The following is a 16,555-nucleotide window of genomic DNA, read 5'->3' as shown; positions in this document are numbered from 1 at the left end:
TTTTTTCTCCCTGGGATCGAACCTGGGACCTTTGAGTCGTATGCTCGACTTCCTAACCAACTTGACGATTGCCGCTTTTTCGTTCCTCAAAAAAATTTCCTGATTAATTGACATAACTTACAAACGACTCCCCCAAAAAGAGATTAAAAGTTTTATGACTTAAAATAAAGCAAAAAAATCCAGTCCAGAATAGAGCAAAAAGAGAGCAAAAATCCACCTTGAATATAAAAAAAAAAATCTACCTAAAGTTTCTTGTCCTCGTTAAGCTCCTCATAAATCAAGATATAGCACAACAGAATCTCACAAAAGCTCATCAACCCAGGACAACTATTCATTTTATTATTGTATTCATTGATGCTTCATATCACGACACAAAAGTTGCTTACCATAAAAAATTTACATACACAATATAAAGTTACAGACAGTCAGAGAGCAGTTCCTCTCTATTCCTCTCTAAATATTCAACACAATCTACATATACGCTTTTATTTACACTTGAATGTGACTGCGGCAACAAAAAAAACTTGATACATGCTTAATATTATGAATTTTTTAAAAAAAAAGTTCATTCAGTCGACTTTGTGGCGTGCGTGCGGTTAGTTTATTTTAGCTCGTGTCCAGTGAGCGAGTCAAATTAATAAAAAAATTTTTTATCATCTCTTGTGTTTATATTCATCTGTTCCTTCCTCATTCGGGAATAAGTTTCCGAAAAAAATAAAAATATAAAAATAAGAATTTTAGTGATAACAACGGGTGAGTCGAAGAGTTCAAATAAAGGCAGTGGTGGGCAAACTTTATGTCGCGGCACATTTATGTTGTGGCACTAATTTCCAAAATTGCCACAAATCGCATGTCGTGTGCGGTTTTGAGCCGAGACACATGAATAAGGTGTTACTTACTTAATTACTTGACTATGGCGCACAGGGCTCCATTGCCGCGTTTAGAGTTCAAATAAAGATAGTGGTAAACAACCTGTGTGTCGCGGTACACTAGTGTGGTGTCACAAATTTCAGAGAATCGCATGTCGTGTGCGGATTCGGCCAGAAGGTGTTATTAAGCTTACTTCCTTGCCTGAGGCACACGGGGCTCCATTCCAACGTTTAGTGTTCAAATAAGTGCAGTGGTTGGCAATTTGTATGGCGCGGCACACCATTGTGGTGCCACAAATGTCTAAAAATGACATGAATCACATGCCGTGTACGGTTTTGGACCGAGGCACATCATCAATGTGTTCCATATTTAATAACTACCCTGGGGCGCATGGGGCTCGATTCCCAAGTTTATAGAACGTCAATTGACAGTGGCGTGCAACCTTTCTACCACGGCACACTCAAAATGCTTCAAAAATTCCATGAACCGTTTGTCGTGTACGGTTTTGAGCCGAAGCTAATCAACAACGTGCTATTTACTTATTTACTTGACTTGGACCCCCCTTGCGCCCATTTCTGCGTTTGGAGAAGGTCCATAGACTCTTCTATCTTTCAATAACTTCAGAAACTTCAGCTCCAACAAGGTGTCCCACTAAAAACAAAAGGTTGTCCACCACTGACATAAAGCAAAACAAAAAAAATATATTTTTTTGATGTAAATGCGCGTCATATGTTCATTAACAATTCAGCATGTGTTCTATCAGGCATCAATCAGTCAGGCTGAAATGATTAATTCTATAGGAGCATCCATTGTATACATTACATTGAGAGTGAGAGATATATGGGAAATTCCCAGTACCAGCATATTGCTTTTGACGTATTGTTTGTGTTAACTCAGATTGCACCTTGCTATTGGATATGGATATACCTGTACTGAGAATATTTTTTTTTGTTATTGTTGGGTTTCCGGGGATGAAGTTTTTTTGTGTTTTTTGTTTATAAACATGCAAAAGTTTATTTTTTGAATTTATTTGGCTTCTTTTTTATGTTTGTTGAATTTCGACCTTTCTGTAGTTTGTGGAGTTTGTGCATGTAGTGATGCTTTCTATATTTTGCAATAAAATATTTTGAGTTAAATGCCTTGAAATCATATTATTATTGTTGATTGCTGCTACTACAGTGAGCTAATTTTTATTTAAGTGCTGTTGCTTCTTATCTTGTTGGAATTGTAGTGGAAGCACAATTTATTCTATTTTTGTAGGATTTGCAATTTATACGTAGAATATACAATCATATGTTGGATTTTCTTAAAGCAAATCGGGGAACTACGATTGATGCTCTGATGTACAGTCCTAAAACCTCTTCTGAATGCCTAACATTGATAAAATTGAACTTCTTATTTAATACGTAGATTTGCTCAATTTTAATTTGTGGATCAAAGTGCCTCGATGGCGGAACGGTTTGCTACTTCGAAACTTAATTAACTGCAAATTTCAGTCATGGGTTCGAAACTAAGCAGGAGCGATATTTCAATTGTCATTTTTCAAATCATATGTAAGCAAAATGCAACTAATAGTCATAATTTGAAGGTAACTGGCAGTAATTGTTCGAAACCTTACTACAACTAGAGTTCTAGACTCGAACCTTGACTTACTTACTTCGTTGGCCGTACAGATCAACTGTGCACCATAGCCTTTTCCAGATGACGTTGAAAACTGACTCTATTGATGGCTGTTCTTTGCTAATTGTATCAATACCAAGTGCAATACTGTCTGAGGACTTGAACCTACGCCCTCTTAATTATATTTCAAACCTTCTCTATACAATGCTCATTTCCCAGCACTTATCCGTTGTATGTGGACCAATACACAAAATCCGAAAGTCTTGTTATCAAAGAAGCTGTTCTAAAACCGCTCTATACTTTTGGTGGACTAAGTTCTCGATAGTCAGACTTTACAGTTATTTGTAACAAAAGCATTGTCTTTGACAATCAGGCAAACCTAGGGCGGCCACCTGCTGTATTTTTGCCGGGACGCTGCTGTACTTTTCTACCTTGCTGCTGCTCAAAATGTCCCGGTTTTTTCTAAAAGTGTCCCGATTTTTTGCGAAAATCCTCTGACCACCCTAGCTAAACCTTGATCTGAACAATACATTAAATTAGTTTAGGCATTCATGTATTTACCTTAGTTTAGGCCTAGACAGAACTAATCATATGCCTGTCTTTTGTCTAAATATACCAAATGGACTTTTTCTGTTTTTGCAATGATCAACATTTTACGTCAACGACAAGTAATTAACACTGCTTACAATTTCAAGTCAGACCGGCGCACTTAACATTGTATGGCCAACACAAGCAAAATTAAAAATCTCAAAACTTAAAAAAATTAGCATCAATTAATAAAAAAATTCTCTTCTCAATTTTTCGGCCATTGCCACATAAAAGCTTTTAAATACAAAAATTGTCACGTATATCGTCCATATCACGAGAGTATTCAATATCCACAAGACGTAAAAAACTGGTTCTTTTGGACATGACAGAGAAAGATATAAATAAGAAGCGCTTGCTGAGCAGTCAACGAGAATTTCAACTGTTTGTGTCATCTGATTAGGTCTTTTACATTGCATTTCCTTCTTCCTTCATTACTCATACTTAAAAGTTGATTATACTGTAAAGAAATTCTCAGTTCCTTTCATAAGACGATGATTATGATTATAATTAATACAGTAATGTCGTGTGCTATATAATTTAGTACTGCAAGAACCTTTCTGCTGCTGCTTGCTATTTTTAAATAAAATACAATGTAGCTATTCGTAATTATTGTACATGCTTGATTTTCACGTCGTCTTTATGTGTAATTACTTTACTTTACTTTACAAATAAGCACAAGTGCGACACTTTGTTTGATAATAGTGATTCAGACTTGACTCTCTCGTCTGTAATGATTCACATAATTTTGTTGGCACTTGAACTTATTTTGTTGATGATAATGTCGAACAGCATGAATGAAAAGCTAATCTGCTTTAAAATATTTACTCATTGTAAACATAATTTTTAACGAGTTAATGACAATTTTAACGTTAATTTGATTTTATTTGTTCAAGTGTTGATTCACAAATTGCAAAATTTTTGGGTATATAAGTTATTTAATTGGATTTACATAATGGTAATGAAATTATTTTTAAATGCTGGTTTCAGGCACTATTTATGAGGGTTATTTTGGTATTAAAATAGATCGAAAATTGAGGAAACAGTTGGTATTTAGACAGGAAGTGAGTAGAGGTTAAGGTTCGAATCCTTTAGGCTGATGCAACCTAAATAATACTCAAACCAGAGTTTAAAGTTAGTGCAGATCAATTGCTATCCATGACCTTCCTTAGACGTACATCTGACTCTTAGATGTAGAGCTTAAACGCAGTCGACTAAATTCGGCTTTTACATACACAATCCGAGTCGACTTCGAGCTCTGCTTAGATGTAAATCTGGCTCATTCCTTAGCTTTTGTCTCGCAATTACCGATGCCAAATGGCTACAATATCTCCATCGACTGCTTCTCTCTACTAGTTCTTGGACCTTCCTTGTGCTTTTTTGTCATCAACAAAATCTGATCCAACCCAAAAGCACTTAAAATCAGAGTTGGGTAGGACTTTGTGAGTCTGAACTCTAAAAGTCCAAAAAGAGGTGCCTCAAATGGAGTCCGGACTCAAGTAGAGGCGCCTCCACAATAGAGTTATTGCCAATTCTGCCTTAAACAACCATGCTTTATTTCTTAGAATACTACAACGCCCCCAAGCAGTGAGCGGACAATTTAGATGAGCAGTACCAGAAAAAAGTCAGAAAAAACTAGACCAAATTTGACAAAATTGACACGTAGAAGTGGTCGAAGATTTGACCAACCAACCAAAAGAGCAACTCAGTAAAAAGCGTTTACAAAATGACCAAAAAATGACAAATATAACAAACTATGTCACCTGAGTTGTTAACCCCCTGTCTGTCTTATAGATCATTGCCCTGAAAGCCATTATTATTTAAGTGCTAAATACATATTTGGGTAAATATTCAGAAACTTTGTTATTATACCTGCAATCTTATTTTGATGTGTTGTTATTTACAGTCATTTGCTGGTGAAACATCAGTTTAGAAATATCGATTAGCATAACTAGTTTAAAGTAAATACTACGTTGATATATTGGGAATTCCGAAGGTATTTGAATTGCATATTATCTGGTATTTTTGTCATCTTATGACCTAATGAGAATCAAGCTAGACTTTGTTTAGATATCAAACATCAAATTACTCAATCCCTTGCCTAACAACAGCTTAGTCCTTCATTATAAATCATTTAAGGGTGTAAAACTTGACTAAATCTAATTAACGAAAGATTACAAATGATAAGCAAGCCTTAAATTATGTTGAAAAGTTTTGTAATTCGGAAGAAATCATTGAATTATGAGGGTAGCTTGCGAATTTATCGATGTCAACATTGATGAAGAAGAGAAGTTTTAAAGGAAGTTCATTCGTTGATGTAAGAAGCTTTGTTGATGTTGTAAATTTGAATTGTGGCAAGGGGAAACAACTTTGGGGTTTTTTGGTTGGTTTTTAAGGAAATTTTATGCTTAAAGTCGACTATTCCTTACAAATATCTAGTTTTTGCTGATTGGAACAAGCTGCGATTAGTCGACTGAATGTCTAAACTTGAGGTTCTAAGGCAAGTTACTTGACATTCTATGGCAAGTTACTTGACATTCTATGGCAAGTTACTTGACATTCTATGGCAAGTTACTTGACATTCTTTGGCAAGCTACTTTACATTCCATGGCAAATGTCAAGTTCATTACTAGACATAAGGTCGCCTAATCACAGTCTGTTCCATTTGTTTATGCGGATGTCGTCAAAATAGACTTTTATCTTCTTCCTGACTTCACACTCGACAAGTAAACAGCCTAAAACAATAGACTTATTATAATTATGAATGAAAAATTTTAAACTCTTCAAAATTTAATGTTAATGAGATTTTTACAACAAACAAGGCATTGCCTTACATAAGCACACAAAAGTTGTGGTGGATGTGGATGTATAAACGCTCTAGGACATAGAATTTCCTTCCGACTAAAGCACTATCTTTTTTATTAAATTAGTCAAAACATTGTCTGTATTAAAGATCATTTAAGCGTACGACGAGAATCCTCCCATTACAGAGTAAATTTAACAGACAAGGCAAGAGCGAATGTAATAGTTTCCACTTCATGTCATTAATTTAAAGACTATAGAAATGGAAGCGAGAACAAAAAGTTCTGTAAAATGTATAAAGAAGAGCTTTTTAATTTAATTTAACAAGATGGAATTTTCTTTTTGTGCAAAAATATTACATTTTTTACACTTTTTTGTAAGCGTTAAGTTATTTTTTAAGGTTTTAATATGAGAAGAAGTAAGTGGAAATAAATTCCTGACTTTATTGCATTTGATGCTGTTTAATTCTCAACATTAATTTTATTATGTGCAGCTATGCAGTTTGAAATTTATAGAGCACTTTAAATTTGCTGACAAAAACTATATTAATAACTGTCCTGATGCTGATTTGATGCTGTTCTTAGTGCATTTTCTCTTTTGGTGCTCATTTCAATGATTTGTTTCCTCGGAAATCAGACAAATGGTAGTTTGAATATTGGATTATTTTAAAGTGACACTGTATATTGCTGAATAACGTAACAAGATCCTTAGGGTATCACTACACCGCGATTAGAACACGTACTTGCCTTGACGGCATCGTGGAGCCTGATTTCTAGTCATTTTTAAGACAAAGGTCACTTACTTATTAACTCTAACCATGCTTCTTTGTGGACCTTAGGTTACAGCAAAATACCTTCAATCTGACTCTGTCCGCACGTTAAGGTTGACATTCTTTAATAACTGTTCTGCGCCAGGTAGCTTCTGGAGCTTTTAGAGCCCTTAGGGATTTTAACCTAGTGAACAAATATACGGTAGACCTAACCATCAACTGGACATTAGCTTATCACCAACTAATTATAAAGTATTTTTGTCCTCTCGGGCTAACCAAGGATAGAGTAACAATAGTCACTAAGACACAGCTATGACACCAATCTGAAGACAAAACTCCATAAAAACGTGTCTAAACAGCGCCTTGAAAAATGTTTTCAATCCGTTTGACACCAAATGAGATCTGACACAAAGAAGATTTAGTCGGAAGCCTGAATTTCCTAAAACAACATTTCAATAAAATGTAACGGTTATTTAAATTTCAAATTACGTCTGCACAAATCATAAAGGGAGAGTCTGAATTGCAAGAATTTTACATAAAGTTTAGCTGATTATAGCAAATCACAGCTTGAAATCTTTAATTTTCAAAACAAAACAGTAAAGAACTTAATTTATATTTGTGCTTAAGACTCGTTAGCTACTTTGCAATTAAGATCTTAATCCACAATACAGTAAAGAACTAGGTAAATAGAGATCTTGACAGGATAGAAAGCAAATTTACTAGTAATATTAAATGTTATAACTTTAACCTTAAACTTCTGTAAGAACTCTTCCAAGTTATTCTTAAAATAGCAATGTTTATTATTAACTCTTACGAATCAAGCAGCAATTTCGCAGTAGTCGACTTAAACCTTCACTCAAGGGTAATTGTTAAATGATAAATCAAAATATTTGAACAACTATAAATGGTTAATCATTCTTCAGCCACATTAAACACTTGGATAGCAATCAGACAAATCAATTTGACTGTTCATTTAAGTCATAATAATCTTAATTCTTCTTCTGACCAGTTAGATGAGAGGATTCTCATTGAGAGCCATTAATTTTGATGATACAGTGAAATCAAAATTTAAATAAAAGAATTAAATGGATGAGAAGCAATTTATTTAATGCTCTTTGCTTTATTCAGATGAAGCAGCTACAGATAACTGCAACTATGGAAATTCCCATTGAAGATTTTGAGCGCAATTTAATTATGAAATTATTAATTCGAGTGTAAAATTCTTATTATCGTCATCATCAACGTCATTAGTGTCGTCTCATTTTTATGGTATTTGTTTTAATGATTATGTTAATATTTTATATCTTTTATGACAGTGAGATGAGTTTTTTGGTGTCATTCGTGCTGTATGCGCTCAATTATTAATGATTTTTTTTTGCTCACAATGTGGGTTTTGAGAACAAAATTAAGGTTTTGTATTGAAAAACATTTGTAGTGTAATTCTGATGACAACCAGAGTATATCAGTCTACTATTCGAGTTTTTCGAAATTAGATTGTCGAAAAATTCGGACTCAACTTATTTTAAAATAAAAATTTACGTTACGAAAAAAAAAGTTAAAGTAACGGTCAAAAAAAATTTGAATTTTAACAATTTTTTTTTTGAAAAAAATTAACGGTCATTTTTGAGACAGCCACACTCTGATGACAACATCGTCCATCCATATTTTTTGATAATGAATGAATCGTCCAACTCGGAAATGAACCAAAAAAAGTTTTGTGGACTGGGGTCAATAAATTACGATGAAAATTTGTCAACAAATTGCGGAGGAATTATGCAAGTTGTAAAAAAAGCATTATATCATCAATCAACAACTGTATAAAGAGTTCAGTCATCCATATTCCACTTTTTCCGGGAAATAATAACAAACTTTTTTGTGTCAATGTTTTCATTTGTCACCCTGATAACTCTTGCCCTCGTTGGTTGAATAAGTGTCAATTAGATGAATGATTCTGATGAAACAATGGATATCTGACCTAATTTGTTAATGATGAGGTGATGTGAATCACTAGTGAATCATTAGTGGGAAATTCTAAGGTAGAGTATATACTCGATGATGAAACCTTGTTTGTTTGGATTACCAGATCAATTGCTTACATATTCTGAATAACTGAATACGACAGGCCTAGTCTTTTATCGCAGTTGTGACGTCATATGAATTATTGGCTAGCCGACTCGATTAGAAATTCTGACTCGATTCTTGAGAATGTCTAGTCAGATTCGAGTGGAGTTTCACATTGTCCTACTACCTATGGCTTTCTATTTACCAGAGTGTAGCTTTCTCAAAAACGACCGTTAATTTTTCTCCAAAAATTATATTTTGTCGTTAAAATTCAAATTTTTTTTGACCGTTATTTTTCCTTTTCTTCGTAACGTAAATTTTTATTTTAAAATAAGTTGAGTTCGAATTTTTCGACAATCTAATGTCGAACGTGCTGAAACCTAATTGCAGTTAACTTTTGAATAGCATTTCTTTTTGGTTTTGTATTGATTTATCCTAAACCATTGAATTGTGCAGACAATACGTCGGTTTAGGTCAATACTGTCAATATCTACGATCATACATCAATCGTGTTATTGAAAACTGTGTGCGATTTCGAATGTAACTTACTATCAAATTTTAATTATCAATCCACCTCCTTTACATCAAACTCTTCCATCCCCATAAAAATTCCTCAAATACTATCTCATAAATTACAAAAGACTCTATTGTCACGACAGTAAGATTATGCTGTCAATTGACGAGATTTGTTCGAAACAATAAGAGACAATGAGCTAAAAATAGCAAAGCGGAATGAAAGAAAAAGTTTGTAATCAATGCAGATAGTAATAAAAAATCCGTCATAAATTACACAAGGAGTGTTTATAAATGAAAAAGAAATTGAAAGTTCACTGTCAAGGCAATTGTGCTGATTCATAATATAAAATATGCTTTACAATTCATTGAATAACAATGAACCGTCATTTCTCCCTATCTTTGCAGGTGCTTAGCTGTTAATGATGAATAGATTTAAATTAATTTTCCTATTACTCCTGTCAATAATTGCTGATGAGTGCCTGTGTGACAGCAGAAGGTTAGTATAACTAATTGTCTAATCACAAAATAATTGATTGATTTAATTTATTTCCTGCAGATCCCGTGAGAATCAGATTAATGGAAATAAGCAGCAATCAGAAACATCAACAGTTGACAGCAAAACTGAAATAGCAAATCAAATAGCTTTAGGTGTATTAAATTTATCACAGCAACTAACATCAAAAGTGCTGTCGTCAAGTTCAAATAATTTTGAAGTGATGTCGCCAATTAGTATAGGTTCTGCATTGCAACTTGTTCTACTTGGGGCAAAAGGAAATACTTTTAATGAGCTTAAAGAAGCGTAAGTGATAAAAAAGGAATTTTCATTTGTTTTGCTTATTTCCGGAAGGAATGAAAGTCGTGGTGTCATGTTACACAAAATCTAAGGTAGTCAGTTGGTAACTTGTTCTTTTGAATGATGTCAATCTATTGTGAATCAAATCTATTCGAGGACTCTAGAGTCATTCTACAGTTTCTGAGAATATTTCCTTTCTACTATAACAAAATGGTCGTGAAACTTTGAATTTTTGAGTAAATTGTAACTCCATAGTGTCAATTGATAGTGTATTGTCGGAGTGGAATATGATCTAAAGTAGCTATGGCGGCAAGTCTAAGCATTACAATTATTACACTAAAGTGTCAATGACACATAAGTTGTCCTTCTGCCCCATAATGATCTAATGACTTAACAATGAAATCTGTCAGTTTCAGAGTTGTCAGTTTTGATCATCGGTTCGATTCCCATCAAATATCGATTATTAAGTTCTATTAAATTGTACAATGTAATGATGTGAACGTTGTGTGTGAATCCTGTCATATCGACAACACTGCGTAATGATTGAGAGATTGGTGTCTCTGGTGGGATTCGAACTCACGTACTCACGAAATCGATACTACTAATAATTGATCTAATGTCTTAACATTCGGTAACAGAGACTTTGCTATGGCACTGGCAGATTCGTCTATATAAATAACTCAATACCCGAGATTCCACTCTACACAGGCATCTTGGGCAATACGACTTAGATTCCTACTATGGCTACCAAAACACTACAATACTCCAACATACAATTCCATGTTCTTTGATCTGAATGACTTCTTAGATTCAATTTCACGCTTTATTCCTTCTTGAATCAAATCCCATTATAACTTGATATACTAACATAAGAATACGCTCTACATATGTTACAGCATGAATTATGGTAATTATTCATCAAAAGACATCAATGAAGAATTTGCAGAAATTATAAAAGATTTAAAATTAAATTCCGTAAATCCAAAAAGAAAAATTACAAATTGGAGAGAGCAGGCAAGTCAGCAATATATAGAAAATTCGTTAAGACGTCAAGATAAAAATGTAAATTATACTCAGCATAAGATTGAAGGTAAATTTAATTTCATTGTGAAAAATCTTATTTGAATAAATTTATTCTCCTTTTACAGTTGCTAATGGAATATTCGTACAAAGTGATATATCCATTCGAAATGAATATAAGGAAGTCGTTGAGAAAATGTATGGAAGTCATATTGAATCATTGAATTTTAAGAATGATCCCGGAAAGGCATCACAAGTTATTAATGCGTAAGTAACTAGTTGTTGTTCTATCCAGAGTGTGGACGTCTCAAATTCGAGTTTTTCGAAATTAAATTGTCGAAAAATTCGAACTTAACTTATTTTGAAATAAAAATTTACGTTACCAACAAAAGTAAAATTAACGGTCAAAAAAAATTTGAATTTTGTACAAATTTAACGGTCGTTTTTGAGATAGCCACACTCTAGTTCTATCATTTCCATATCTACAATCCCATCTCATTCTCCTATACACAGTTGGGTGAGCGAAAATACACACGGAAAAATCAGCGAAATTGTACCAAAAGTGATGAATCCAAATACAAAAATTGTCCTTGCTAATGCTCTCTATTTCAAAGCTGAATGGCAGCAGACATTTTTTGAAGCTGCTACGGGACCAAAACCATTTTATCCACACGGTAGAGGAGGTAAATCAATTACGGTTGATTTGATGGCACAAGGAGGACATTTTCCACATTATCGTGATCCGGAACTTAATGTTGAAATTTTGGGTTTTCCCTACAAGCAAAATTGTACAACGATGTATGTCATTCTACCATCGGAATCGTCGACAGAGCGTTTAAAACAAGTCCAAAAGGAATTGACTGCTGATAAGATTGAGAACATGATTGATCAAATGACAATAAAGACAGCAGTTATTCTATTTCCAAAGATGCATTTAAAGTCTGGATATCATTTGAAATCAGACTTACAAGATTTGGGCGTAAAGTCACTATTTCAAGAGAATGAGAGTGATTTATCAGTAATGTCCAGTGAAAATTGTGCAAAAATGACAGACGGATGTTCACATCGAGTTACATTCCCTGATATACTCAAAAGAAATAAGCGCGAAGTTACATACAAAGTTGGAAGTGAAAATAAAGACTCACCGTATCCACTAAACATGAAAGACTTTTTCAATCGTAAGCGAATTGTCAAAAAGAGTCATGGAAAGAAGTCTAAAAAGACTAAACGTGAAGTTAAGAGATTGGCGCCGATTGACCTATTGGAACATTTAAGACAGACACAGTTACCAAATCCACAGGTGTTTGCTGACGATGTCATACATAAAGTTGATCTTAATATCAATGAGAAAGGAACTGAAGGTAAGACGACTAATCAATGTATTTAGGCACAATTTTCTAATTGATATAGATTTGTAGACCAATACAAATATTTGAACGACTGACTGCCTTTACTGAGAATTATTATGTATATTAAATTAGGCGATAACTGACTTAAATGATTTGTGTCTTGGGGGAATTTGCTGATTTGTGGATAAACAAGAAAATGCTAATTAGATTATGTCATTAAGTAGAATAGAATTTCTGTAGGAAGAAGTATAGAACTGTAGATTCTAGTTGAGAACATGCGGTTTTAGCGGTACATCCAATACAGATTATCTTCCGATTTTAATTTGTACATCACTAATTACCCACTTTGCATATCACGTTAGAAACCGGTAAAAATTCAAGAAATTTGATATTTTACTTCATGTCTGACTTTGTTTATGTACGGTCAAGGTTATATCAAATTACATTGTCATGAGACACAGGGGTGCCATCAATTTTGTTTATTCTCATGACTTTGTAGATTGTTAAACTTAATTAATTGGAAGATTAGCTGTGGGAAGAATGACTACAGTCTTATGACTTGATTGGTGTTTTAATTGTTCGAATAGACTTGAGTGCTGTAAATTGAGTTGTCAGACGGAATAAATTAAGTACATCTGACAGAGATGTAGTTAGAGTGACACTCAGTCTATCAGCTAATCAATCACAATTCACGGCATACCTTGATGGTGAGGCACGGCCAAAGGCTGTAAGGTCAATAATTTCAATTCTAGATACTAGCTAACTTACTTGCTGGAACCATGCTCCGACTTGGATCCTAGGTTGCTACAAAAGGCTTTTCATCTGACTGAACCACAAAGCTTGTACAAATTCTCAGTTTTGACATCTAACTGGCATTCCTTCATTATCTTCTACGCCATGTTGCCTACTAATCTAGACTACTAAATAACTCACTTATTTCCAATGTTTTAGGTGGTGCATCAACAGCAGTAACACTCAACAGATCCGGAACGAACGTAGTTTTTCGAGTAGATGTGCCATTTATGTTCCTGATTCGTCACGATACAACGAAGATTCCATTATTCTACGGTGTTGTCTTCGAGCCGCCAGCTGGGAGTGAGAAAAGCAATGGTCCATAATAGAATTAAGAATTTAAGAAAAAGGAGATTTTTGTTTTCTTTTTCCTAAAGTGATACTTTTAATTGATTAATATATTTTTAGAGACAAATTCGTGTTTTTTTTTGTTTTTAATTTTTTTATAAATTAAAAAAAAAAGTTTCTACAAAAAATTGGAAATAAAAGAAAAAATAAGAAGGAATTTTAGCCATACAATTGTGTAAAGTCTATCATAAATTAATTGCTTTGGCAATTTCAAGTTCAATCAATCATTAAATAACTAATATTGATTTTCAGTTGCCCCATTGTTAGAGGACCTGTGTAAGCAATTAGATAGGATAATAAGATTATTTATTATTATTATATTTATTACTTTACTGACGTGATATTTAAGAAAAAAAAACATTTTCATGTCAAAAAATAGGTTTTTCTACTCTTTTTTTTTCAAGCTGATCAACTTTATGTCTCAAATGTCTAATATGTGATTATTTAAAGTCTGATTGTACAATAAAAAATGAACATCGTTAAACATGAAGGAAACACATTTTCACTCTGCATTTTTTGTCCATAAAAAAATAAGAAGTTTCATAATCATTCAATTTAAGGACGTGCTCACCACTTAAATTATCACAATTTGAAAAATTGATTCTTCTATTTTTACTTTATCAACCATAAAAAAGTCACTCAATGTTTCACTATAAAGAGTAAATTTGGGGTGGATTGACTGGTGAGATGAATTGTGGATTAATCTGACAGTTTTTAACGATTTTGTATGGGATATTGGATCGGATATTTATATTTATATTAAATTAGGCCAGAAACGTATTTTAGTAATGCATTTCAACATTAGGTTTGTTGAGCAATCCTCGATAGTTTAGTGGTAAATGCACGAGATGAAAATGCATAGATTTACCTAGTTTTGAGCTCCTGTTATTTCAAGTAGCTATTTCCAGGTAAATATTTAAATTAAGTTTGATCAAGATTGAGTTTAGGTATGTCTATCAGAAAATTCGACTTTAAGACCTCTTAGAAATGCCACATAGCTTCCGATTACATATTTTTCTATACATTCCAAATTTTGGACGTTGGAGCTGAACGATAAAAGAATTTGATCTTTTATTGCAAATTAAACTGTAGCCTCTTAATTGCATTGGCAGGACTATTACAAATCTCACTGTCAGCATTCACATCTTCACAACACAGTCAACTCCAAACCCCATCACAAAACTAAAACATTTCTCTCAGTAATTGATTTTTCACATTTTCTATTAATTAAGGTAGTTTTTTTCATTTTTAAATATTTAGTTGCTAATTTTTAATTATTTGTCGAAAGGATTCTCTCAGAAAAATATATACGATTTTTACTTTTTTGTTTGTGTATTTTTTTTAATTATTTTGCAGGAATATTCTTTTCATTTTTGACACAATTATTCAAACAACATAAAGATCTTGACAACTTTCATACACACTCTAAATTTTGTCCACTTTTCAATAAATTGTGTTTTTTTTGCAAATATTGTGAATTATTAATTTTGTTATGTTAGTAATACGATGAATGTGTTTAAGGATGTGGAACACATTGATCAATAAAGTCCTTTACATCGCTGATTTCTTGAGGACTGCTTTGATGAGCAAGTCCACGATACCTGGATGGGATGAAAAATAATGAAATTTAGTGAATGAGGCATAAATTTATTTTAAATCCAGAGGATTAATTTAAATCCTAGGATTTATTTTAATTCACTTACGTCTTCAACTGGGTCGATTTCAAGAAAGTCTTCAATATTGAATGACTGAGTTGTCCAAACTTATGATTAACAATTGGATCGCTATCACCATGACACAAAAGAACAGGTAATGAATCTGGACAGACTTTTGCAGCAGGAAAAGATGAATGAAGTGGCAGCCATGAAGACAATCCAATGACACCAGCCAATTTTTCAGGAAAAGTTAGAGCCGAATACAATGCTAAAGCACCGCCTTGAGAGAATCCACCGAGAATAATACGATCTGCTGGAATTCCAGCTTTAATCTCATTATTGATCATTCCATGAACAGAGCTTGCGGCACTCTTAATTCCTGCTTCATCCTCAGTTCCTCCAAATTCCAATGAACGAATGTCAAACCATGAAGGCATCTGAAATCCTAAATTCAATGTCACCGGCATTGTATTGGCTGTTGGACAGTTGAATTGCATAAATGGTGGTCGAATTTCATCGATTAAGGAACTCCAGCCATGTCCAGTATCACCTAAGCCATGTAAAAAGATGATTGATGCTGTTGCTCTGCCATTTCTATAGAACAATAAAGGAAATTAAAGGACATCATAAATATTTGATAGTTCTACAAGTGTACTTGACATTCTGTATATTTTGCCTTGAAATGCACTGATATACAGCAAAAAAGTATGAAATTGATGTTTTATTGGATTAGAAAAATATTCTAATAAAATTATGTGTTATAACACTTACAATGTACTATTAACATAATTTAATTGTTTCGCATTGATCTTTTGCTTAGTTTTTATGGAAATACAGTGAAAAAACTTTAAAACAATTTCCAGAACTTAAAAAAATCAATTTTTTCTTCTTTTGAGAAAAATCACATCAATTTCACTTTTTATGCTTACCTTGCAACGCCGACAACATCTGCGGACTTCCTAATGTAGTTTGCAGCCAATGCCATTGTGTAATTTCTAGTCCAATTATACTAATTTTAAGAATTATTGTTTAGCAAATTAATTTCTTCACAAAAATTTTGTAGAAGTAAAATGAGCAATTTTAAATTTTTTTCGACCGTTACACAATTTTTATTCTTAGCAACCAAATCGACTGAAATTTAAAGTTGAAATCAGAAATGTGTGTTAAAATCTACTGTTCTTAAATCACTTTAATTAAATAAATATTGAAAGAGAAAAATTCACTTGAAATAAATTTCGAAATATCGAAAACGAAAAATTGCGGGAAAATTTGAATTTTTTCGGTTAAGAAAAAGCTTCGAACAATTTTTAAAGAGAAAGTTTGCAAAAATCCTATTTTAATAAAATTTTACGTAACCAATAGCTTAACAAAATGT

The 16,555-nt window shown here is 33.1% G+C and overlaps 2 protein-coding genes across 2 annotated transcripts; one reads left to right on the top strand and one right to left on the bottom strand.

Moving 5' to 3' along the window:
* The first annotated feature begins 587 nt into the window (after positions 1–587).
* Positions 588–13,696, top strand: Spn28Dc (Serpin 28Dc). The gene is made up of 7 exons (XM_070649375.1): positions 588–753; positions 9,629–9,719; positions 9,780–10,022; positions 10,913–11,106; positions 11,165–11,303; positions 11,550–12,397; positions 13,337–13,696. Exons 2-7 carry the CDS (start codon positions 9,643–9,645, stop codon positions 13,501–13,503), a joined length of 1,668 nt encoding a protein of 555 aa, XP_070505476.1. The 5' UTR covers positions 588–753; positions 9,629–9,642; the 3' UTR covers positions 13,504–13,696.
* Apt1 (Acyl-protein thioesterase 1) lies at positions 13,607–16,240 on the bottom strand. The gene is made up of 3 exons (XM_070649376.1): positions 16,110–16,240; positions 15,229–15,774; positions 13,607–15,126 (listed from the first exon to the last, which is right to left on the bottom strand). Exons 1-3 carry the CDS (start codon positions 16,163–16,165, stop codon positions 15,042–15,044), a joined length of 687 nt encoding a protein of 228 aa, XP_070505477.1. The 5' UTR covers positions 16,166–16,240; the 3' UTR covers positions 13,607–15,041.
* Positions 16,241–16,555: the final 315 nt, after the last annotated feature.

Source organism: Chironomus tepperi, unplaced genomic scaffold, assembly GCF_022539635.2.
Source record: "Chironomus tepperi strain 1889 unplaced genomic scaffold, CSIRO-AGI_Ctep_v1 contig_424, whole genome shotgun sequence".
Classification (NCBI taxonomy): domain Eukaryota; kingdom Metazoa; phylum Arthropoda; class Insecta; order Diptera; family Chironomidae; genus Chironomus; species Chironomus tepperi.
Note: the sequence above shows the minus strand (reverse complement) of the source record. Positions and strands in the feature narration are given on the sequence as shown.